Genomic DNA, 27,440 nt, shown 5'->3' with positions numbered 1-27,440 from the left:
CTGAATTTTGATATTTGATATTGAACTTTACATGCTTTTAAATTTGAAGTTGAAGATATAAAGTAAAGTTAGTACAATATAACTAAAATATTCAAATGGACATAGTAAAATAGTTACTGATTACTATACTGTAACACTAACAATAAGTATTTTATTAAATGATTTAAAATAAAACATTGAAGTGTTTTGCTAGGGTAAATAATTGTAAGTAAAACAGTGATATTGCGTCTTCTCTTATTTAAAGAACGGAAGCATTTTATTCTAAAACATTTCGTCGTTCATTTAGGTGAAAATATATTTTCGAAAATATATGAAATTGTAATGCACTTAGTATAATTTAATTGTAAACATTTTATAAGAAAACGTGTTATTATTGATAAAACATAACGATACAGAAACACGTTAGTTTTATGAAATACGTAACTATAAACGTATACGTGTTTTATGCACGTATAAAGTATATTATACCACGAGAAATGTTAATGAAATAAGTACATTGAAATTTGTTACAATTACTATTATTTAAACACGATACTTCACATATTTTATTGTTTTAAACGCCTTTAAATTATTAAAAATTGAATGAAGCTATTTAAATATTTCAGATATTAAAAAATGAATCGTTTTAATTTGCAGTTAATGGAGAAACACATTCCTTTTGATAAGTGAGTTTTAAATAATCAATTTATGTATGAATGTGTCATAAAACAGCTTGAAATAAAACCACTTTTTAATGTAAATGTTTATTATTTAAACAAGTACGCGATAAACGGAATATCGAAAGTAAGTGAATTATTTTTAAATATCAATAGCTTAATACGCAAATGATGCATGTTCACGTTTTAGTATTTTCAAAAGAAAATTTACAAATTCCATGGTACTTTATACTAAACGAATACTTTTTGAACGTTAATTTAATAAGCTATAAAAGTTAGAATCCGCAAAGATATAAACATTTGTACAATCAGAATAATAGATTGAGGGGCTTACAATAAGTCAAAATATAATTTTTAGGAAATTTATAAAATAAAGCATTAAACGTAGTTTTTGCTAAAACACGATTACAAGCTATATGTTGCACATAAAAATTCAAATTTTATCAAAAGTGGACATGCAATGCTAAACTATCGAAATAGTCATATGACAAATTCTTTTTAAATTAAATATTTGTCTTACGTCTTATCTTGTTTGTGTCTCTGCCAATTTCGATGCAATATCTAATGCATTTTCAGCTTTACTTTATCCTCATGTTGTTACCATATTCTTTAGCAACGATAAATAAAATAATATTATCATTATCATCCATAACTGTGCCGTTAAATGCAAGAATATTTAATGGCCATTAAATATTTAATATTTATAGCTTCATTATTGTAATCGATATTATGTAATAAATTCATCGATACAATTAATTTTAATATTTATACATTAAAGTAATTAAATCCATAATTACATGCATGAAGCTTGGAAATGCTTTACTTAATCTGTTCATGTAAAACCTATAACTTTAAGGGAAGTTATTTTCGGTTTGATACTATCTTCTTAAATTTCGCTCATATAACAGATATTTCGCCAATTACAACACATTCAATCTAACCTTTCTAAATTTAAGCACATATAATATAACTCATTTTTGTAATAAAATGTGCATGACAATATACTTATCAAGAAGTGATATTGGTGTACAGCAATAACATCGGTTCAAAATTTAAGATTACTAATTTGCTTATTAAGCGAGCAATTCGATGTACTTCTTTCATTATACAGACAATCACATCTGAAAAAGTTATAATAAATATAATATCAAAACAAAACAAAATAAAATAAATAATAAGAAATATGACATCAAAATGTAAACACTATCGTATAGATTAAATAGACATTTAATTTCCTATTCAAATTACTAAGCTCTTCATTTATCAAAGTGCTGAACTCTATAAAACAAAAATACTACTTTACTTTTCCTTTCTTTGCATTTTGCTTGTAATCAATTATTATGATGCTAAAGTTACAGAAAAATTCAAAAACTAAAGTTAGATATCATTTAAGTACTGTATTTACCGAAGTACAAAAGCAGTCCATACTCTAAAAGAATTGTTTTGAACAAAAGAAAATATTAGTATATTTCTAATCTACTTTATTGATAAGCACTGTATTTTTATTGTACCGTAACTGGCATGTGCTAAGTACTAAAACAAAAAATAAACATAAACCGTGTAGTAATTCTTCGGCAGGAAGGGATTCACATCCATTCGCATGTCCGTTTGTCCATTCGAATGGTCTCTCCCTGTGTAGAGAGTTTTCTTACGCAAGAATGAACACTGAACCGTGTGTGGCAGTCAGCTTTTCCTTAAATAGCTATACTAATTGACCAATAGAAAGTGGAGTTCTAACGATGACCGCGCTGACAATCGTGTCCCGTTCCAGACCGTTCGCACGGGGTCGCAATAGGTCTTCGAGCACGAGTCAAATATTGTTTCCATTAATGACTTGCTACCTGGCTACTTTAATTCTTATTATAAACGAAATTTTCGAAATAACCTAACGCAAAGAGGGTGACTCTATATGAAAAACTAAGTCAGAAATAAGTATCAAATAAAAGTTTTTCTTACAGTTTTCTTTTCGATTGATTTGAATTTAAATATCTTTTAAGTAAAATAAATACCCTATGGTTGGAACGAATTCCAATAGTTGACAATTGCATAGTAAAATTGTTAATAATAATATTTATGTTTATTCTGAACGTTTACATTAGTGAAAATGTAATAACAAAATGGATTATCTGTACATAGATATAATAATGTTTCTATAATTCAGAGCTTATATCACACAAAAATATTATTGTGCAATACTCCATGATTCAACATTTTAAAATTCGTTTTATGATTCAAATAAGGAAGTACTTTTACTTAAGTTGTAAATATTTAATATTCCATCGCGTGTTGAATAACAAAGTGGTCTTAAACTTATTAAATAATAGAAAATTTAAATTACTATCTTTTTTGTGAAATAGATAACATAACTTCAGATGATGTTGCTCTTCCAGGTTAATACTCTTCTTCAATTGTTTTTGCAAGAAAATTCGTTTTGTATACAGGGTGTCCCGCAATTAGTGTAGGACCCGAAAAGGGGTGGTAGGTGGGGCGATTCTGAACAACTTTTTCCTTTGCCAAAATATTGGTTGAGGCTCCATTTTCGAGTTATTAGCAAAAAACAGTGACCAATGAGAGCGCGCATAGACCGGGTGCGCGAAAGCGTGAGCAAAAGCTTCGAATATGACGGCCGATCGTCGTCGTGAACAAATGTATCGATACTGTCGGTATAACGTCGGTATAACGTCGGAATAACGTCGGTATAATAGAAAGCTGTTAGATGAAAGTTACATTAAATAATGAATAAAAAAATCTGGATTATTGTTGAATTATCATTTATTCATGAATAAGAAATAACAAAATTAGTCTCTACTCACGTAATCAAAGTAAATCGAATTTATTCGATACGTTTATTCGTTATGGCAAAGAAATAACGGATAAAATATGGAAAATTATTTTCGTTCGATATTGTGATGATGAAAAAGAACAAATTCTCATTTTTAAAAAATTAAATAACTTTTCTATTCAACAAATAAAAATTTGAATTGAATAATTAATAAATTTAAATGTAACTCACCCATTGAACCGCAAATAATCACGATAAAAATGCGTCTCTGTCACTGGGCCAATCCACCGATCCCTACTGTTCTCATAAATAATAGAAACTCTGAAAAATCTCTCAAGAAACTTCACTGTCACCTATCACTATCACCCTTCATTATTAGTTTTCATTATCACTTTTTTCTGTCATTTTTCACTAATTTTCACTAATTTTCACTGTGAGTTCAACACATAAATACGATGAATGAAAACACATAAACAAATATTCATAAATAATTTAAACTATATTATCTTGAAGGCAAGAAAACAGAATTTTTTATTAAAAACAACGATACATTTTATTTCAACACGTATCTTTCGACAATAAACGATGACTGTCGATCGACGCCGCAGTCGTTCAACAGATCATCGTTGCATGGCAACCGTTCGCGACGTATGCCTCGCGATCGAGAACGAAACCGCGATCCGTGGCCAGTCTAACAATGTCTTCTAATAAAATACAATATAATATCGATTCCTCAATTCGGATACCTTATAATGAGAATATAGCGTATCGTTAAACATACATATCTATGAATAATCGTTCACGCGTTTTCATTCGGTCCGTTTACCGGTCGTGCTTAGGTTGTGCAATTATTAGAAAGAGACAGTGAAATAAATTGAGAGTTCATTGACCCTGCCAGGATATCAGCTGTTGATGCTCTGATCGGTGGATCTACCCGGTGACATAAATATTTTTTATCGAAGCTAGTTTTTTCATGAATCAATGGGTAAGTTTTATTTAAGTTGTTTCCATATTTTTAAAATTATACGTACGCAGCAATTGATTTATTTCACTTCAATGAGGTACTGCATTAGATATTTTATTCCAATTTTATCCCATTTCGTAGGGAAGGTACTCATTCGTCTTGAAACGTGAATTTATTCATTTGCTTCATTGGAATAATCGACAGAATGAATTTTCGTGAATTTATTCTTTTTCCTTTTTGAAGGCTTAAAATAAATACAAGATACTTGGTCTGGGTAAACAACAACTAATTGGTTTATCTCCCATTCACGAATTACGAAGAACTTAATATTATTCTTAACTTCTTAATTCATTATTCAATTTAACTTTCACCTAATAGCTTCCTGTTATACCGACGATATACCGACGTTATACCGACGTTATACCGACGGTATCGATACGTTTGTTCACGACGACGATCGGCCGTCATATTCGAAGCTGTCGCTCACGCTTTCGCGCGCCCGGTCTATGCACGCTCTCATTGGTCACTGTTTTTTGCTAATAACTCGAAAATGGAGCCTCAACCAATATTTTGGCAAAGGAAAAAGTTGTTCAGAATCGCCCCACCTACCACCCCTTTTCGGGTCCTACACTAATTGCGGGACACCCTGTATTAGTGTTTTTCTCAAGTCATAATCTATGGCACAATTTCAATTCCATTCTTAAAACACACGAATAGTACAATTAATTATACAATAATGTAATAAGCTGTTAATATAACACCAACATAGTACTAAAAATTTTTTTTTATCGAAAAAAAAACTGGTATTGAATTAAAATAGTCAATCTTTTATAAATCCACCCCAAAATTAACTCAGCACTAACTAAAACTTACAATGAAACATGTCGAAACGAGACACACCGATTTTAATGAAACTTGAGTGAAAGATAGTTCTCAAGAAAATATTTGACACATATTTTTTTATCGGCCATTGTTCGCATTGAAGGGGTGAAAATAGCCCTCAAAGTTAACAGCTAAAATCGTACTTTTGGGAATATTTGCGGAATTAAAGAAGATAATTGGAAACTTTTTTTTATGTTATTGATCTTTAAATAGAGAATTTTTGTGAGCACAAAAATTTTAAGAAACTTTATTTGTATAAATAATATTTTGAAAATTTATAATTTTTGTTCAAATTTTTGTACTAAATGTTGAACTATTTTTTTGCAACTTTGTGCACGTAAACTATAGACTAAAATAGAGAATACATGTTTTTGGAATTTGTTGTTTGTAACAATGTTTATTAGATATATAATTTAAAATCATCTCGTGTGAAAAGGGGCAATCAACATTTTTATTAAAAATATCATTATTTTTATAATCTATTACAATTATTTCTTACTAATTATTGTAAGCGTTGCAGGTATGAGCGTGATGCGGTTGTAATCACCGCCGCAAGGAACGTTTATGTCCAAAACTGATTTCATACTTTTACAACCATAGTCTTCAGTCCAAATAAAATATTTAGAACTTTTGGGAACTTTGAGGTTTTTAAGAAATTAAGAAAAAAAAATTATATTAAATTATGTTTTAACAATATCGGCCATAAAAGTCTACGTTGCATGCGGTGGTGATTAGAACCGCGTCACGCTCATACCTGCGACGCTTACAACAATTATTGAGAAATCAATTAACGGCATATGAAGAGCTATATGTATAATGTCCAGAATATTGTAAAAGATTGTAAAAATAATGATATTTTTATAGATATTTTTATCTGAATTCTTGATCAAAATTATTTCCGCTTGCCTTAATACTTTTGAATCCTACATTTTTTCTTGTGAAATATTTTTATGTAACTTTGTATTTTATGCAGAATTTACAAATTGCTAATTATAATTCAGAAAAATCAAAACTAAAAAGTTCCATAAATACACGATTTCATGCTAATACATAAACATACGTAAAATAAATTTCTTCTGCAGTACATTACAGTTTATTTATTTATAAAATTCGATTTTTTACACTTTACAATAGATAAATTTATTAGGTATCACTATGTTTCAAAGAAATAAAAGAGGCCACTGAGTGATTAATAGCACTCTATATTGACGTAATTTAGACAATTAAAACTTTCAATAATATAAAAACCGACCATAAAAATTTACTTGCGAATAAATATAAGAAATATTTAATTGTCGAATTATATTATATTTAGTCCAGTATGCATTTGCCTTGAAGGCGATCGTCACGCCACAAACCATCGTCGAGACAATCTTTTATAATCTATAGTAATAAACGATAAGTATGTTACTTTGAGGGGATGAAAAAGTTGGATTCTATCAGGAAGAGATATCCTACAATTATAAAATGTTCGATATGAAGTTATGAATCAATCTCAAAGGAAAGTTGCATACTCGAAGAAATGTACGTTTTAAATTGATTGCTCTTAATTATTGCATTCTGAGAAAAATGTTGTGATCAAGAAATCGGAGCACGTATAATAACTTCATTTGCGGAAATTCCTGTTTTTATTTCTTTCAATGAAAATACATTAGGTTGTATCTGAATTACGACGTGATCGAACGCAGTCAAGTTAAACATAATTCAACTTCCATCAATCGGTCATTATTATTATTTATTAATCGTTTATTGGCCGAAGAACACTTCTAACTTAATGTATATAAAATAGTGCCTTGTTACAACTAAATACAACTACAAATTCAATTTACTCAAATAACTTATTCGTCGGGAACCTACATTTCCTAGGGTTTTTATTATTATTGTAACAATTATTAACTATTTTTTATGTGTGCTATTTATATTATATTCTATCTTTAATTTAGAGATCTGTATATAGATCCTTATGCTTCCTACCATTTCCAAAACTAATTTCTGAACAAAGGATCTAGATGGTTGGGCAGTCGGATAATTTTCAGCGAATTAAGAAATAATAACAATAAAATAGATTTCAACATTATTAAGAATATAATAATCAATGTTATAGCAAATAGAAACATTAGATTATTACATATTAAATGATTAATGTTAAAACATAAAATGTTTGACATGCTCTTTTGTTTAATTAATTTGAATAAACCTTATTTATTATACGATGTTTTAGTTATATCTTCCTATTATTTTTTATATCGTTATATACGGATCAGTTTATTATATATGTATATAATTTTTTTTATTAAATTAAATATATATTTTGTATCGCTATTTTTATTATACACGCGTATGTTAGTTTTTAGCTACAAAGCGTTAACTGATATTAGGAAGGTTAAATATTATTTCTAAAGTTTTCATAGACGTACAACGATTTCAATAACAAATGCTCGGTAAGATAAGATCATCGATAGAAAGGGAAACCTATTATTTGTTTACCGGTTCGCGTGACCACATCGGATGCTCTTACGACGGCGTCCGTCCATTTCTCACACAGCCAATGGATTTTCGCTTGTCGGCCTAATTGCTGGAAAAGCTAGAGGTGTATCCTGCCGACTATCGATACGCATAGGCGAAGCCGTTTAATATTTGACGTCACCCCCGATGGAAACGGCAATTATCGAGATAAGCGTACGCTCGCATGATATTCCCCGATGTCATAAAGGTCCACCTCACCTTTTTCCATTTAACCTCTCGAGAAAACTGGGACTACCAGGAACATTGAAATTCCGAAGTTATCGACGTCTTTTTAATTTGATAACCATCAACGACATTTCAATTAATGTTCGAAAAATTGACAGTAACAATTTAACGTTACAATTCATTAATTATGAAACTGTATTACAACCGCTGTTCATCGAAATCAGATCATTTGGTATTTTCAATTTTTTTTTGAAAAATTCATAAACGTAAATGAATTTTAATAAAGAAGTTTATTAATTATTATTTTTCAAAGAGATTAATATATAAAATTTATATTTTCCTAAATATCTTAACTTTTTAAATTATCCTAGCGTGCAATACTCATAAGGAAAATGCATATTGGTTATTTAAGGAAGAAAACATTCTTTTTTATGTTATAATCAAATGTAAAATTCAGTCTTGAATGGCGCAGAATCTGCCATGCAAGATTTAAAATATTTTACTTATATCCGCACTTATTCAAATGATATTTGATATGTAAATATTATTATCGTCTTTTAATTTAATTCAATAAAAACTATTTCAAGTACTTGCTGTGAAGAAATGTTCATCGAGTGCATTCATAAAATGTTATAATTTAACTAGGAAAAAGATGATTCCTCCAATATAATTAATTGAAATTATAAAGTAAAGATTTGTATTGATGAAGTATGTTTTACGAATACATATTCGACGCATAAAATAAACAGAGAAAACTGTATGTATGCGTAATGAGTTAAAAAATAGCGAATTCATGCACTTTTCATACAGCAAACATTTTATTCCATAATTTCGATTTACTTTTTCAAGTGGAATCAAGCACTTCTAGCTGTACCATGATTGCTGAGACACGTTGTACGTTATATATTTATTGAATGTGTGCAAGATGTCAAAAACGTTACCTGATCTTTTTCGACGAAACCCATGAAGGAGGTCCTTTCTATCTCGATCGGTTGACCGTGTCGATCGTAAAGAGCGATCACGAAATGGAAGAAGTTACTTTTTCTCAAATTACTTGGTGGTTGTTTCTCGAAGTGTGCTCTGCCAACTCCAACTCTGAAATTCAAATAAAATACAAATTTTTTATTATAGATACTGTTTCAAATTTATAAATTACATAAAATACGTTATTTATACGGTGACTGCGATGGTAGAAAATGCCGTTCGTGGTGTGACATACTTTAGTCAGAATTATTAAAAATACAACCGCTTCTTTCTTTACTTTAAACTTTCGACTTCCTATTCTTCTTATTATTAAAATATTAATAGTGTCATAAGTTTACGTTACTATTTTTCTTAAATACTTTATTGTATTTAGATTTGTGACGGTGACGAATAATCTCCATAATCGATAAATTAATTAAAAACTTGAATGCCTTCCATTTCTTATTAAATAAATATTTGGAATAGTTACATAAAAATAACCTATTGTATTGTATTGTGTAAGTATAGATTTGAGTGTAGATAAAAGGTATTGTTAAGTCTCTTATAATGCTGTTTTGAAAAAAACATCAAATAAAAAAGCCTAATGAAGAAAACTAATAAATTGAAAGTTATACCAATTTTTCATTCGCATTTAAATTCGCCTAAAGAATACTGTTAAATTTTATATTGTTTCAAATACATATTTTCTACAAAACTTAATCACTTAATTTGACTACATCATTCATAGAAAAAGTTTCTCATGAAATAAGGTAATTATTTTTCTCATGAAGGTGATATCATAATTACAAATGGCAAAATCGTACCTGTATGTCTACAAAAAAAAATGTCATACAAGCTTCGTTCTCTAAACTGCAATTCTTTAAAATAAATTTTCTACGTTGCTTTCTATTTTATTTTTAGCAAAATATACAAAATCATACATAAATATTTAGCATATACTTCTGAAGTGCCTCATAAGTTTCATAATTTATAGTGCCCTTACTTTTACCGAAAGTATTATTTAAATCTTGTGGAATCCTCTAAATCGTAATTTTTTTCTAATAAGTTTCGTTTGCTGTATTATTCATGAAGAATATTACTCAATGAGTTCTGATGACCATACTTAGGTGGCATAATTATTTCTTTTTTATAAGAATGCGCTACATATGATAAATCAGCTGTTTTGGCGGTCAATGAGTTATACATATGGTAGTACTATTGAAGCAACATGCGGTTGAAAAGAAAATATTAATAAAGTTGCATTATTTTGCTACCATTGAATTAATACACGTATATTGGCTGTATTTCCTTGCTATATTATAAAAACAAATATACATTTTTTCATTTATACCACTGCACAACAATGTACACGTCACCCTAGAATCGAAAATATCTCGGTGTGAACAATGCGAACAATGCACATCAAGTTCTATAAAGGGGGCGGACACCAAATTCGGATGTCAAGGACGAGATTCGGTATTGTAGGGTCAAATAGATATGTCCTACACGGCCTTGAATGCAATAAGAATGCCGAAACTAGTAGAGAGGAAAGACAAACGAGATTGTCCGTGGGGGAGCACGCAGGTGGCCTCGACGCCTTAAAATCCCATTAAGGTCTCATGTGCTGAGATTAGGCCACCGGACTCCAATGCCATCTTTGAGTAATGGCACGGAAAGTCCCCCTTTTCTGGTGTGCTGCTTTTACACGGTTTATGTGTACAACTACCCTCGGATTGATCTTCTAAAACATGACTTTTCACTGAGCTTTTGCCACCATTCATAGTACTATGTCTCTGCAGATTATTCTTAAATACACACAAGCGACTGGCTTTAACGGCCATCATTGTATGAACTTCTCGGAAGCCGAAATAATCAACATCATTTTCTAAAAATTTGTCAATTTTATTACACAGGTATGCAGATAAATTTCTACGAATATGCAGATTTGTAAAATCTTCAAAAGTAGAAACATGTATTTTTTCATCTGTCGAGGTTCGACTTTAAGGATTAAAACCATCCTTTGAATTTCGACTAACAAGTGGTATTTCGAAAACCAATGAAAATACATGAAAACTTTTATGGTTTCTTATGTATGACAACAAGATCTAAACAAATTGGACAAAATACAATATAACAAAATTTCATTAGGTTATGAATCACCAAAATTTTATTACCTTAGTTTTAGACTTATTTCTGCTTTCACAATAACAAAAAGTGACAAGTATTTTATTTTAAATACACTGAATATATGTATGTATAGTTTCCCAAATAATTTCCCACAGTTTTTCAGATTGTTATTGTTTCTGCAAGTCACTGCACGATACTAAATCGAACTACATCGCATAATATTACCATCAATTAACGTTATATGTATAAGTGAAATAGTTTTTTAGAATATATAATTATTGACTTTTTTAAATTTATATCGTGTGGCACAAAATACTTAAAGCTCTAGGTGTTTTATAGGGTATGAATTAAATTGATTGCATTAGTACATAATGAATACTTTGAGTACAATAAGCAATATTGTCGTGACAACAATGGTATTCTTTGTAAAAAGTTTTGAACAAAGTTGCTTTCGACACCAAGCACAAGTTACATTACCACAGTGCATGCCATCATGGATCATTATCCAGCAAATAATACATACTTCTATTTTTTTTACTTCGATTCTCTTTTCCGCATAACCGTAGAAATATTTACTTAATAAATCGAACAACAAAGCTGCCAGAAACAGGACGTTGCGTAAAAAAAATGCCTTACAAAATTTTTCCCGATGACATTATTATACAACGTTTTGGTATCTGTAGCGTTCGTCAGCTAGATGCTGATTTTATGTCATATCACATAATAGTGCGTTACAATGTTATATGATAAATCGAAATGGTGCGGTACATTAAATATATCTGACGACATTATCTCCGGTAATAACAAAAATAATAATATAACAATTACAATGTCCATTTTTCCGAAAGTTTACGTACCAAATGATGCGATATATTTGAATGTACTTACAATCTTTTTAATAATTTCAATTTCAACTGTAAAGTGACATCAAACTTTCAATGTTTCCCTTCTCTTTGTTACAAGATCAAAATTTGCTATTCAAACATATTTTTGTATAATAAGTTTGTATTATTTGTTAATACAAAATATTTGTAGTTTATTAAAATTTATAATATTTGTTAATTTTTCGTTCGCAAGTGTGCATTAAATCATAAAAGAAAGACAACTAACCAAAAATGCTACTCCTATAGTTACAAATAATTTAAAATATGTAATAATAATACTTGTAGTGATAATATTGTATGGTAATGATGCTTCAAACAATTATGTCTAAACATTGTTTAACTTGTAATATTTTGACTTTAACTTTGTTTCAAAACGAACAAATGGCTTTGATCTCAAGGCACAGTCCATCAAATATTTCTATATGCAAGAAGTTTCAAACGTTTATCTTCCAGAAATTGTTATTTTGAACGATAGCATTTGATGTATTCTGACCTGGTTTCAAATAAAAAAACTTGAAAAACAAATTAGCTGACAATGTCCAAGTCCGTGAATTACGTGCAGGCAAACTTATCTCGTCTACCCTAACTTCTAATAATTTTAATTTTTGATTAATAGTACTGTTACATCATGGCTATTATTATTGTACTCATCTTGCACCTGTACAACTAACTTCAGTTCTCCGCACAGCGTTGTTTATGTTCAAACATCAAAGGATTCGACCAAGTCCGTTACTCGATGCAAAAGGTATGTTACCTTTGCAGTTATGAGTGCAGAGAGGATTAAAAAACAGTGTGGAGAAATCGCATTATCGGATGGGATGGTAAGGACCCGTCGTTACCACCGCGATTGGGAGGCTGCGGTAGCGGTGGTGGCGCTAAGCGATAAAACGATCGCGCGGGTGCGCAGTGGCACATCAGGGCGGACTCTCGGAGCGGAAAACTGAATCGACTGGACCGAAAATGAATAGCGGCAGTTTTGCAGCACATTTGCGAAATAAATGATGGTATCGGCGGTGCGTTTGTCACGGCAGGTGGTGGGATGTCGGTCTGCCGGTAGGCAGCAGAAGAGGAGGAGTAGGAGGTGGAGGAGGCTACAAGGGGTTCGTCAGCAGGGTATTCGAGAGCGTTAGGGTGATAGTGGTGGTGAATCCAGTGCAGAGAGGGTATACTGAGGGGGAAAGAGAACGGTGGGGTGGCCGAGAGGATAGGAGGGGAGTGATGTACTGCCCGTGTCGATAATTATCGGTGGCTGATTAACCGGCCGCCGGTTCGCGCCCCATAACTCTCAACGTCCGATTATTTTGCCCCGTTTGCCATGCACCAATTCCTATATAACGTGTTAGGCACGTCCTGCCACACCGTTACATTATCACCTGCGGTGCAATACTGTCGCACACATTTTTGGAAACTATTGCGAACTGCGGCGGACCGCAGCTATGCGGTTTCAAGATCATACTCGTTAGAATAACAATGACGGTTTATGAAATAATCATATCTTGCGTAGTTACTCCATAAGTGATGCATTTTCTCTCAGAATTAACAGGTCGGACAGTGATATTTTGTTTCGATTCTTGTTTTCCCTAATGAACGGTCGTTACTAAAAGATTTATTTGTCTAAAATGCGCGTTTTAGTGCTGGAACTACCAACCAGTTGAGTGACTGATTTTAGGTGTTGCATTCTGTGTTACAAAATTTTGTTGTGTTTTTGTCGGAGGGTCTGTCATATTTTATTGAGATACAAAATGGTTTTATATATATCACTTAACATAAAATTAAAAGTGCAAGAGAAGAATACATTAACAAACGGTAAAACATAAAGTAATATACACATCAAATTTTTATCTCGATAAAAATTATTACAGATTTCAAAAAATTTCTAACAAATTTTGTAATTTAAAATAAGAAACTTGTAAATCGGTTATTTTGATCGGTTTGGTAGAATTAGCGTCGACCTATTTCGAGGAAACCAAATTGTAGAATTATCGAATAAAATAGATTTTATAGGTAATGATTTTAGCTTAGCAACAAATACTGGGCTATTAGAAAAAGAAGATTACGAAGACAAATTTAAATAATGAAATAAGTGCAAATAATAAATGTTAAGTTATTTACAAATAAATTAAATAAGTATGTAATCTGAAACAGTGCATAAACGCGAAATCTTTTTGTAGTAATTCAACAACCATTCGCATAAAAAATAAAACAAGGCAATGGTTATCAATATAATTTATCAATGTATAAAAGTTCATTAAAATTTAACCGGAATACTTAGCCAGTTTTCATTGTACTATAATATAACCATGATATAATAAATTACTATAAAGTAAAAGAGGCAGGAGAATAGAAAAGTGAAGGAATATACTCAAAGAAAGCCTCTTCACATAAATATTTTTGAACACTTATTACGAATGAAATATTATAAATACTTATTGTTCGTCAAAAATTATAAAATCAATAAATATAAAAAAATTATAAAACTATTATCCATAAAAGATCAAATGATTGTATTACAATCCAAAATTTACTGCTATAAAAATACGTATTCTCATATTTTGATTAAAAAATCTACCTAATCTATAAATGAATATAGAATAATATAAATAACCAAATTTAATTAGGTGAAGTACATGTTTGAATCTGTTACTAGAAACCTTCTTATTAATAATAATTATTATTTATTATCATAATTAATTATATAAATAATAATAACCTTGTAATTAATGCGATGTAAATAATAAATAAAAAGTAAACGAGAATTTATCAGGTTATACAATATCACAATCCTAAAAAATTATTAGGAATTTATAATAACTTTTATAATGGTACTACACTTTTAAAATTAAATTTCGGATAGCACAATTGATATAATCAGTTGCGTAAGTGTTCACATCAGAGATTCAATAAATGTCGTATTTTATTGTTTTAATAGTCGAAGTATAAATATGATTGAATATTGTTGTATGTTTTAATTACTAAAGTTTGTGGAGAAGTTCAATTTCAACTTGACCGAAGTACAACAATGTGGACAGGTGAATAGATAATACAACCCCTAAATGTTGGACACGCTTAACAAGCGGCGAGAATATGAAATGACGCGAAAAATAGCCGCTTAATAGAGGAATATTGGCTTGAAGCGCTCTCTCACCGCGTGATTATAATTATACTGTGCTGTTAAATTGCCTCGACCCCCTAGATACACTGTCCATCCGCGTGTGTTATATATTTTCCAGTTTTCCTCTTTTAAGCTGCATCTTTTACCGAAACATCACAAACTGTTTGTGGTACTGTTGGGAGCCTTTCAACGAAACTTTTTTCTCCGCAAAGCTAACTTATGTTACTTATTTTTTTCTTTTATTATAGATATTTAGTTAAAAATATAAATATTTTATATTAAACGTCGATGATTATTAACAGAATAATAACATTCTTACAAATGTATTTGTAACATTTTAAATTTCCTAAACTATCAAACTATCAAAGTATTCAAATGACTGTCTTACAAGTTTCTTATTTTAAGTAACAAAATTTATTGAGGTAATTTATACATATAATATGGTTGGTTTACGGGAATAGTAATACACATGAAAATCATCAATTTTGAGGTACCCAGGAATTCCTCTAATCTGAAAGCGTTATTTTTTCATTATGCATATTGGTCGTTAGATAATATTAGCGCCACTGTTCCTATTTTACAAATAGCATGAAAAGCTGATTTATTTCTTAATTAGCTACCATTTTAATAAAAGAAAGCAAGACAAGTATGTAACTACTTTAGAAACTGAGCAATTTGGAAAATTTTGTAATTTTCGTTTAGAAAATTGTGTTTAGAAAGTTTAATAATTAAAAAGTAAAAATTTGAAAATTTAAAAATTATCAAGTTTGCATACGCATCATTTAGCATGACGTCTGAATATAGATGCAGTCAAAAACAAATCCAGCTTCCTTACGAAAATATCGCAATCAAGTGTGGTGATATCAATTGTAGATTTTGACAAATATTTGAGAATTTGACAGTTTTGGGATAAGGCCATCTAGGAATTTGAGGACGCATAATTTCTGGGTTACAAGGAGTTGAAGATTTAATAACTGAGAGGTGGTCTAGGGATTTGGAACCTAAGCAATTTGGGATTCGAGGATTTTTGTAGGGATTCTGGAATTCAAAACTTTGAAGATGATGAAATGTGAGAATTTAAATATTTAGAAATATCAGAATTTGAAAATTCAAAAATTCTTAAATTAGCAAGTTTTTAAATTAATAAAATTTCTATAAATTTTGCAAATTTAAAAATTTCAAAACTTGAAAACAAAGATTAAAATATGTGAAAATATGAAAATTGGTAATAATTTACGAACTTTCAGTCTCTACATGTGTCCTCCTTATTCGACGGAAGCCTACGCTGCATCCGCGTGTAAATGGGCTAACTAATCGCAGTTCTATTCATCGATGACCAGTTCTATCGTAGCAAAAGAGTTAGGTCAACGATTACAGCTAGCGCGAAGCAAACACAGAAGTGATAATTACAGGCTCGATTCCCGTATGCGGGATTCGGGGGTACAATTTGCCATGCGCTTGCTTTCGGATAGCAGATAACGTTGATCGGTAGCGGGTAACGTGCTGGCGCATTAGGGCTTCGAGGCGTTGTGATCTCTGCTGCGTTACTTTTCTTTCGCGACGACTGAAGCAATGCTGCGTTTCGATCCGATCCGATCTGATCGGCCGACAAAGATAACCAAATACGCGACCCGCGCACACCAAATAGGCAAATGAAGATGTAGGACGCGATAGGACTTTTCGCGCGATACCAGTTTTTCGTTGCACCCATCCCTGGGCTCAGATGTTACAAATAGTTCTACCGAGAAAATGTCAATTTAAGGAAAATGGTAGTAGGAAAACAAGCTCGAAATGAATTAACTAATGAGCGGTCTATACATTTGATGGAATCACAGAACCAGTACCAGTTAATAAGATATCATGCTTATGATAATTTGAAAGGTGATTAAATGGCGGATATTTGTATATTTATGACAAAAATTTAATTTGAATACTTTTTAAGGATTCATAAAACAGTTGGTTTACAACATAGGAAATGACAAAATCTGCAGACTATATGTTAATTTTACAATAAAAAATATTATAAATTAAGATATGTAATTATTAATATCATTAAAATATATTTATCTTCATTACTTATAATATGTGTTATTATTTATGTAAAGAATGTCTAGTAACAAATTTTAGTGACGTTAAAGATCAGATGCATTTATACAATTAAATTAGTGAAACTTGAATGATTGAAATTAATAAATTTTAAATTGATAAAGTTAATGAAATTTGAATCAATAAAATTAAGGGAATGTTAAATTAATGAAAATGACGTTGCATTTGTTATTTTTTTGTGATGTAAATAAAAGTTCTTACATACACTTACAAACTGTTCGAATTAAATTTATTCCAAAAAATGAAATTTTATGTAAAAAAAATTGTATTCCATGTTTGACTTATTTTTTCACGTAAATATCCCACATGTATATCTCATTTTCGGTTGTACGGTCGGACCGGGAACATCGTCCAAATTGTGTATTCTTTCACCTACTTGCACATGAGATAAAGACTAAAATATAAATACTAAAAAAATAAAGCTACTAAAATAGTGCGTTTGTAGTGTAACAAAGCTTGTTTTTAATTTTGTCATTCCTGTCGCGTTCAAAGTCGCAGTACTTTAATTTCGATACTATTTCTCCTTTCCTAATTGCTATTGATATCGTATCAATGCTTGTGACACCATGAATGAAATTATTTAAATATACTAATTACATATTTTTATTTTTAATTATTTAAAAATAGATGCTCCAGTTTCATAGTTCGTCAAATCTGAAACTTATTATTGTTTATAGTTCTATTAATTTAAAATAATAGACTAATAACATTATCCAACATTTCTCGATTATCTAATCTTGTAAATTTTTTAAATGATAATTCACAGAGATAGTTATATTATCAATTAAAAACAATCAATTTTTCAAATCGTTTCCATTCAGTGTAATAGTGGATTCTTATAGATAAAAGTTTTGTGTGTTATTATTTCATTGCTCGATTTTCAACAGATCAAATGTATACTCGAAGACTACAATGAAGTTGAATAAATTCCTAATTTGACAAAAAAAATACAATAGAAATTATGCAACAAATTAAGTTCGTCGGCGAAACGAATTTTTTTTTTTTGTTTATCGGTCGCTGAGTAAATATTGGCACGCAGGCAATTTGAAAATGCAGATCGTCGAATTAACCAGTCGAGGCTAGTCTATACTTTATAGGAGGGTCGCAACCTATGCTATTTGCGCACAATGCATTACGGGCGAAATATGCGGATAATACGAAGCCACGGATACGGTTACGAATTCGTGGATAAAGCAATCGCAGAGAATTACAATAAATCCGCAGTTAATGTATACCATCCGGCCGTTAGTTATTACGAGTTGGCCGAAGCGCACTCTATTTACGCTCGCGCTCAACGTGATTCATAATACGCGCGGAGATAATGAGCAATTTGTAATATATCCGAATGTAATTCGCGACCAGTCCACCGTGTCGCGGATGCTGTTCAATTTAACGTCATATTTCACGATTTCGCCTGACAAAAATTTATCAATGCGTTTACAATTATGAATTCTGTATCAATTCGTGGAACTATGAAATGAAATAGACAAACATGATATTTTAAGTTTATTAAAATATTATGCCACCCTAGACTTTAAAAAGATGTTTTTTTCGAAGAGAAAGATACAAAAAGTATTTTTTATAGATGTTTATTCATTTTTATCAAAAGTCTTAATAATAAAACTGCCAAAGCGGTCAAAGGTTTACTAGTTTCTTATTTTGAGTTACAAAATTTGTTAAGGGCTTTTTGTTAGAAATTTGTATTAATTTTCATCAAGATAAAGAATTAATAAGCATGTTAATTTATATTTTCTCATTTGTTTATTTATTTTTCAACTATATTTTTAATTTTGCAGCGAATTATACTCCGGCAATATACACAAGTAGGTTCAGTGTTAAACTGAAGGATGTAACGAGAATACAAAATGGCAATGCCGGTGCTTAAACGACTGAACTGTGTTGAATGTAAGCTTTTATAAAGTAAATAAAAAATTGCAATCGTTGCCTAAAAGAAAGTTATAATTTTAAATGTTTACACTACATTTTCTACCAGCAGTCACATGGCTTTAGAAAAATGTTGATGAAAGTGAAAATAGTGAACATGTTAAGAAAAATTCTTATTTTGAGCCTTCAAATTTTATATGACAAACTATCTATTTTAATACATGACAAAAAGTGTTATCTACTATATTATACATAAAAATATATTTTCTCACTTGTAAAAGCAACAATTGCTTCGGGACTTTTTCCCGTCGTACGTTGCTTTCACTTTCATCCCCCAAAGTTACAGGAACGTCATCGTTTTTTTTCACGAGCGACACACCTCGTCCCTTCGTCGAGCACGATAGTTTACTGCTTCATTAGGTGGATAACTTTTTTAGGGGTTTTTAAAAAGCGTGAGAGTTTATGTTTGTTTGCCGGGAGTTTTAAAACAGTTTCGCCAGTCCCTCTCGCACCCTCTTTTCGAGTTGCGGCACAGCTCGTCTGTGTGTCACGACCGCTTTTCAAGAAGGAAGAGAAACTTTTCACGGTAAATTTGAACAGAAACGATCCTGGTGCTTTAACGTTTTATCTCAAATTGCTCTGGAATGGTTTCAATTAAGCTTTGATTAAGAAGAAAAAGTGACGATCCTAATTAGTTTCTCCTTAACCTTCTTATGCTTGTTGCGTATACCCAATAGTGTACAGTACATACTTCAGTTTACAAAAACTGAGCCATAAATCTATTCTATTATAAAGCTAATTTCATACAATGTAAGGTTATACATATAGTATATCTTAACTTCATTTAGATTTTTATTATTAATAATAAATAAACCTATTCACGCTGTCCAAAAAATTCGGTCTAGAAAAGATTAACTTCGTTGAACTTCGGGATATACTATGTATTACATTTGCTCCCACTCCCGTTTTATTTTGCGTTTGTGTTTTGTCAATTTAGCAATAAATGCTTTGGAAAATCATTTGTGAGTATTACACGATAAATATGTATATGTGAAAAAATTGTTAACACTAGACCTGATAGTAACATGTACCAACAATATTGATTCGTTATCAAAGTTGCCGGATTTTCACGAACTACAAGTTTCTATTTATGAGGTTCTTTACTGACAAATATTTGCATTAACATACCTAAAGATTTACATTTATAGATATTGATGAATCTAAAATAAAAGTATTTGTCAATTTAAAACGAATATATTGTGCACAGTATTTGATACAGTGATGTTCATCGGAGTAAAAAAAGCTAAAGTTTGTCTTATCGTTAAGAGGTGCCACTTTACCAATATTTTATTCCAATAATGTCCTAATGATTCTTCTAAATATATAAGATGTTAGTATCTAATAATGATTTCTGATGTTTCCTAATTACTCTACATGTAAATCACTTGAACATCAACAAAATCTGCTGCACAAAACGCATTAAAATTTATTTTAGATTTACAAAATTAGTGTAATTAATTAAAAAAATGATATTAACTGTGTTTAATCTCAACAACTAAATTAAACACAAACAGTATTTATCAATCAGTTCATCAGAATCTTTCTTTGAACTTTAAGTGATTTTCTAGTTTTATTTAAGTCCTATATTGTCGTTATATTTTAGTCTTTTATTATCTTTTATTATAGTCTTCCAAATTTCTCAAACGTCTCCATATAGGAAACGTTTTAGTTCCAAAATTAATACCTATACAAAATTTGGTGTGAGTAGAGTTTTCTTTGATGTAACAAAAATATCACAGTAGCACATAAACAATAACCTTACCGCTAATAGTTGCACCAGATAGGAAAGATCATACAGCTCGGTTAAAGATCGCATTAGTGTTCATTAGGTTGGAAGAAATAGAGATTTGACTTGTCGTACTTGACGTTCAATGCCTCTATTTGTATGGTCCGCATAATATCCAGATGCTTATTTCATTTCCCTCTAAGCGATTATTCTTCATTTAATTTATACGACCTTCTCAAGTTCAAGTACCAAGAATAAAAAAGATTTTATATTTAAATTTTGGAATATAAATAATGCTAGAGTCTATCAATTATCGAAAATATCTTAATGATGTAGGTATACTCATTTTGTAAGATTAAGTTGCACTTTTGGCAGACAGATAAATTAAAATATTTTGTTTACACATTAAGTGGCAAAAATAAAATGAGATTTGAAGGTATTATAACACATAAACTTAATGTTAATAAATATGTTAGTTGCCGTTTACAAGGAGTAACGGTCGTATGAAATTTGAAACATGTTAATTGTAGGTTATCCGCAATTTACCTACAGATTATTTAGAAAATAACATTAAAGATGAATCAATATATAAAAATCATGAAGCTGAGATCTAATGCATACGTACACAAGTGCGATTAGTGCCATTTTTTAATATTTGCAACAATTTCTTTCAATTTTCTATTACACGTCAAACGATGGGTACATTCTTTCCTTTGGAGGTACTTCTAAATCTTCTACATGAATTTTTCGGTTACACACGGAGTCAAAAATGACAACTTTTAACATTCTTCTATTCTGGGAATTTTGTCTGATTACACTATCCGATTTTTTAGTTTTCCTTTCGAATGTAGAAAAGCTGGAGCCGCGCGATGAGAAAACAATCGAATAAAAATGGAAAGAGAGGAGTGTAAAAGGCGCTAAAACTCTCAATTACATTAACTCGATTCCGGTCGTCCGTTCCCGTGTCACGCCACTTGGAAGGGGTTAGTTAAGAGAACCGCTATTGGATTAGCGAGCCCCCAACCCGGTCGATTTACCTCCTCGAGTCCGCGTATCTGTACCTTCGTCGTTTGCACGTCGTACAAATCCCTTAAGCGATCTTGCAATAAAGCACGGTTTATCGTTCGCCAAATGCAGCTACGTGTGAACCGCTTTGAAACGATCGGCTTTCGAAGATAAACCGGCTATTTGTTCCTCGTGCCACGAAATACAAAGGCATCCTTGCTACCCGTTGACGCGTCAAAGTTCGAACGTGTTCTCGGGTTTAATGAAGGGGAAGAAAAATCGAAGACGATTCTCACCTTCTTCTTGTGCGACACAATGTTTTAGCGATGAAGGTGTTTTCGGCACGTGTACCAGATTCAGAGAGAACCGAAAAATTAAGTGTTTGAGTTTTCGAAAATATCTGAATATCTTAGGTCGATTCAAGATCTCGAGAATTTTTAAATACCTAAATATGAATGGTAGGATACATGTAATTTTGGAATTCATTTTTGAAAATCGTAGAATAGTTTTTACAAATAATATACAACGTCTTGATAAATACAGTTTTAATTGTACGAGCAGATTTTCGACACAGTGTGATTAGAACAAAGTATGATTGTTATGGGTGAAACGAATCCCTGTCAGCTCAACGCTAACGTACGGAATAGTTGCGACGTATGATTGCCTCTCAAACTTTACGAAGAAATTTATCATAGAAATTAGAATTAATATTAAAAAATAACGTAATTCATATATCTAGAATTGTAATTTTACCGCCCACGTAATATTCTACACGCGTAAGTATTTACGTTTTCAAGGCGTGCATGTATTTACTTACATAAGTACGTTTTTCAATGTGAAAATATTAAATATGATTCTGTCATATAAAATGTATAGTGATCATCCAAAAATGGCAAGTGAAAGCATTGATTCAAGTGACTGCACATAAAGTACGATACTTTTAGATCATACAATGGTATTCTTGTTACTTTTAATAAATTTCTGAACAATTATTTAGGTATATATAACTTTTATCGTTCCTCTAACGATGACAAGTCCTCTTAAAAAGTGCAATTTGAGGCAATAATATTCCGTGGTAAAATGTTTGATTCTTATAAATTATATTTTGGATTGATCAGTTCGGAAATAACTGTTATGGAAAATTACGTTCAATAGTCATAAAGAATAAAAACGCAATATACAAAACTGGTTCCAACAAGACAAACATTCAATTGCCACAATTATTATATTATTGCACAAACCTATGCATACAATTGTTTAATACTAGCAAGGATTGAATGAACTATTAAAGAAGCATCCATTTCTTCCGTTAATTGTTATATTCTGTCGTCAATAACCACACACAATGTTGACTAGTTATATGACACATATTAAAATAAAATACAAGATAACAATAAACATGTAGTACAAGTACTAAAATGAAGTAATAAAAAATAAACTGAAATTCAAGAAAATTCTGTATCTAAGTTTAAAATAAAATATGACGTATTTTACACTGTTGATTGTTCAATATTTGTTTCGCATTTCGGATTTTTACAAAATTTGACTCATAAAATGTTTCGAATGGAGATTTAGCACACCTGTAGTGTTTACAAACTTTTGGGATTTGAAAATCGAGTAGAGCTGATCACTTTCCGACAAAAACCGAGGTTCAGTTAGCTACAATTTCGAATATTTGCAACCCACTAGAAAATGCGCATCAGACGATTGTTGGTTTTTCAAATATTTGTTACCTATGCTTTTTTTATTTTTGTGTCGGTTTTAAATAAAAGTGTGAAAAAGACGGGGGAAAGGAATGGATTTCGCTATCCGACGGCTTACGACACAACAAAGGGAAGCTTATTTTTCTACTTTTTTCTGATGTTTTCACTAATTTCAAAATAAAATTGATACCGAAAATGTTTTCTCGTGTATCTTTTTGGAGCAACTATTTTTATTTACGATCATTGTTCAAATAACTATGCTGACAACAGTCGCAATTTTACTATTGACACAGACGCAGTTTTATTATTATTCCATTTATGTTATTAGGGAAAATAAAATACATTTTGTTATCAATTTGATTTTTAAATGCGAAATGCGATTAAAATTTTACCTTCCAACTTCAATATACCTATCTATATACCCTTTATTCGTCACTTTAAGTTAATTTCATGTAAATCTAATCAGTTCGTACATTTAAATAAAATTTTCAAAATAGAAGTAATAATTCCTTCATGTTAATGTCAAAACGAAAGCGTTACATTTTAAATCACTGACATAGAAACGTCGAAACATTTTCCCCGAAAAATTTAAATATCTCTTATAATAAAATTACGTGTATTTTAAGAAGTTAGATTGATACGATATCACCGTTGAGGTAAGAAAGCGTAAATAAGCATTCTGTAATAAAAATATGCGCATTTTAGAATTGCAATATGAGCGTTAGAATTTCATTGCTGTACAATCAAGAATTTCCGTTAAAAAAATGCAAAATTAACTTAAATAATTGAAACACAAATGTCAAAATTATTTTAGCACAAAATATAAATTAAAATAACTTTTCCATAAAATATAAATTTAAATACCTTCTCCATAAAGTATTAACTTAAGTACCTTTTATAATGAAACTACATATATATGTTTTAAAAATTATGATTTGACTAGAATAAGAATGAAAACTTCGTACATCCAGTAATTTTACATGAGAAAAAAGTAAAATTACTCTGTGTTGTTTAAATAAATATGTCAAAAGGCGTACTCTATAAAATACAATTTAATACCTTTGCATAATGAAACTTGTATTTTAAAAAAACAGGTTTTACTTCTGGAATTTCAATTGTATTGAATTTTATTGAAATTTTCTTCAAATTCTAATTCAAAACTTCAGAAAAAAGGGAAACTGTTCACGTCGTTTAAACTCAGTGTCATAATCCATTCACCATAAAATGTAATTCGATTTAGGACCTTCTAACAGAGCTACATATTAAAAATATATATTATAACTTCCAGAATTAGATTAGAACTAACATTTCGATTTCGTACAATCAGAAACTTTGCTCAAAAATAAATGGAAACTGATCACATCGCTTAAGTAAGAAAACTAAAGTAGATATTTGAAAGTAATATTGAAATATAGTGGACTGAATCACAATTAGAATTTTAATTTTGTGAGACGAGGAATTTATTTCAAGGAAAAATGAAAATTGATTGAGAATACTTTTCTCTCCACCTCAGGTTGCAAAATGGAGAAAATTCCGGCAAGAAAAGAAAAAGAGTATATCCGCAGGTGTACTTACGTTCCGTTGTCAGCGAGCGCGGGCTGTGGCCAAGCACGTGGCACAGGTTCCTCCTTGAGTATCTGCCTCATGTCCTGAGGCGCGAAAACGAGAGGCGCCCGCGGGTGGTGATGAGGGGGTGGTGGTGGTGGAGCTACACTCGCCCCGTACAGTTTACGTCCCCAGTGGCCCTCGAGTTCTACGGGGCTTCCGCCCCCGGTGGTGGCCCCCGTGCCACCCCCAGCGCCAAGTCCGAGCCATGGCGACCCCCCAGCACCCACGATCGTGGAGCTGGGCAGGAGACCACTCCACTCGTCGGACCGCGTCGTGAGGCCGTACGGACTCTCCTGGGGCAACAGGCTTTCACCTTCTCGTTGTCACCCTTCGCAAAGAACCTTAATCGGCTCGTTCGAGAGCCCTTCGCGGCTGATCGAGAGAGAGACTGCTCGCCTCTCGGTCAGGACGCACCTGCGTCAGCGTCACGCTTCTTCAGGAACAGGCATCAATCGTGTCGTTTGGTGGTGCTGACGCCTCGTGGCTGCGCATCAATATCTGCACAACCTGTCACCCTGTCACACCATGAAATTGGTGGCCGACCGCGTGTCGGCGCACACGCGTCCCGCGTACGACCCCCTAGATGATCACGAGCTCACGATTGATCGACGCCACGATTGCTCTCGTCTCCGCCGTTTGTTCCACTGAACCACTGTTTATTCACTCGGTTTTGTTTACAAACCGGTCCACGGTCTCTCGTCCCTCACGGTCCTCACTAAACTTTCGTCACTCTTGGTATCACTTGCTATTTCCGTTAACGCGCGATCAAGAAACGCCGGACAAAAATGGGTGATCTCAGTTTTTCCGGAATCTCGAGACGTTCGATCGCTTCACCGGCTTCTCGATCGTGGTCCCCAGCGTGTACCCGCGACTCCTTCGAGACGTTCGAACGATCCACTTGGGATGATGTAATCGTGGTGGATACGCGTAGAGCAGCGGTAATCTGAGCAACGGGCAACGTCGGTGCGGTGCGTATATCGCCGGCACGAAAGTGTCGGTAGGGTGTCTCGTAACCAGAGGAGAGGTCCTTCGAGGTCCCCAGCCGCGCGTTGCTTCCCGTTACGGCGCCGCTTGTCGAATGTGTCAGGGCCGGCACGAGCGGCGTGCCAGCGGGTCCCAACGGGGACGAACCTCGAGCATCTCGGTGGGTGTGGCCGTTACTGACACGGCGCAACGACCAGCCTGCCGCGTGTGCCTTGCCCATTCTCGATTTTCCTCCAATCCACCGTCACCCCTCTAACCAATCAGCTTCGCCGTTTCTCCCGCTAGTAACCGCCCACCTCGGATACCAAAGACAGTGGCGCCTCAACGGTAACGTCACGAGACTGTTAATCTGGCGCGCGCCGTCGACGCTTTAGGATAGGGCTGTATTCTTCTCCGTTCGTTGCGATCCTCGATTTATAATTATCGAACTATACGAATTTGTTCTGACTTAAAAACTGCTCGTATTTAGTATTGACTGTATATTTGAGAAAAAAAACGAAACTGGAGATTAAAAATTGCTTGTACGTTCCAGTATTTTCTTATATATAGCGTTATTCTGTATTTTATTAACACTAACTTTGTATTGCATTTGATTTAAAATAAATTCTTTTGCTCTTCACTGATGGCATAAATATATATTGTAAAAGCAATTTCGCAAGCGTATATACATTTTTTTAGCTCTGATGCAAACAATGTGCGTGTACAAGCATTTCGCGGTAATTTTAAATAATTTGAAAGAGGATACATCAAGTTTTATTATTAGAATTGGAAAACTGTTAATTGTGAAGAGTAAGAAAGAACATTAAGTTTTGATAACGCTAAATTACATTTTTTTATAAATTAATCTTACAATTTCGTGCAATCGGTGCGTTCGAAGCGGCGCGATAAATCGACAGTCGTAGGCGTTGATCGAGTTATTCAAAACAAATTCGCGACATTGTTGAACAACAAATTCCTTGTTCGAAGACATCGAATCATTGTAAGAACGCAGTACAAGTGGAGTATAATGTATTGCTTACATTCGACGGTGAACGGAAACTTGGTTTCAATGGCCACGTGTTACAGTTGTTCGGACTCTCTTCCAAATTTGGAGGCGTTTCTTTACTAGATAAATTCCATCGACATCGCGATACGAGGCGACAAAACGCGCGAAAAAAGAAAGCATAATCGACGACGGTTGAAAAGAAAATCGCTGCAATGACTGGTGTCCGGATAGGTATTTGTAAGCTGGTATGCTGAAATCCACCCCAATGGCGGAGCAGAGGTGTCCTTACCGGGAGAGACGTCGACGTCTGGTGAGGAG

General features: G+C 32.2%; 1 protein-coding gene across 6 annotated transcripts in view; it reads right to left on the bottom strand.

The window, feature by feature from the left end:
* kn (EBF transcription factor knot) overlaps positions 1–26,318 on the bottom strand; it is a 203,680-nt gene extending 177,362 nt beyond the window's left edge. For 2 of the 6 annotated variants that reach the window (XR_013039290.1, XM_012291204.2), the window contains exons 1-2: positions 25,121–26,317; positions 8,917–9,070 (exon numbers count right to left, since the gene is read on the bottom strand). Coding sequence is in view for 3 of the 6 variants with exons in the window: in XM_012291204.2 (XP_012146594.1) it covers positions 8,917–9,070; positions 25,121–25,191 (225 nt within the window). In the remaining 3 variants the exon portion in view is untranslated. Of the gene's footprint in view, positions 1–8,916; positions 9,071–25,120 lie in introns of those variants that run through there. The other 4 variants (XM_076535291.1, XM_012291202.2, XR_013039289.1 and 1 more) reach the window with 3 other exon arrangements.
* Positions 26,319–27,440: the final 1,122 nt, after the last annotated feature.

Source organism: Megachile rotundata, chromosome 9 (assembly GCF_050947335.1).
Source record: "Megachile rotundata isolate GNS110a chromosome 9, iyMegRotu1, whole genome shotgun sequence".
In the NCBI taxonomy this organism is placed as follows: Eukaryota; Metazoa; Arthropoda; class Insecta; order Hymenoptera; family Megachilidae; genus Megachile; species Megachile rotundata.
The sequence above is the reverse complement of the archived record's forward strand: the minus strand, read 5'-3'. Positions and strand labels throughout refer to the sequence as shown.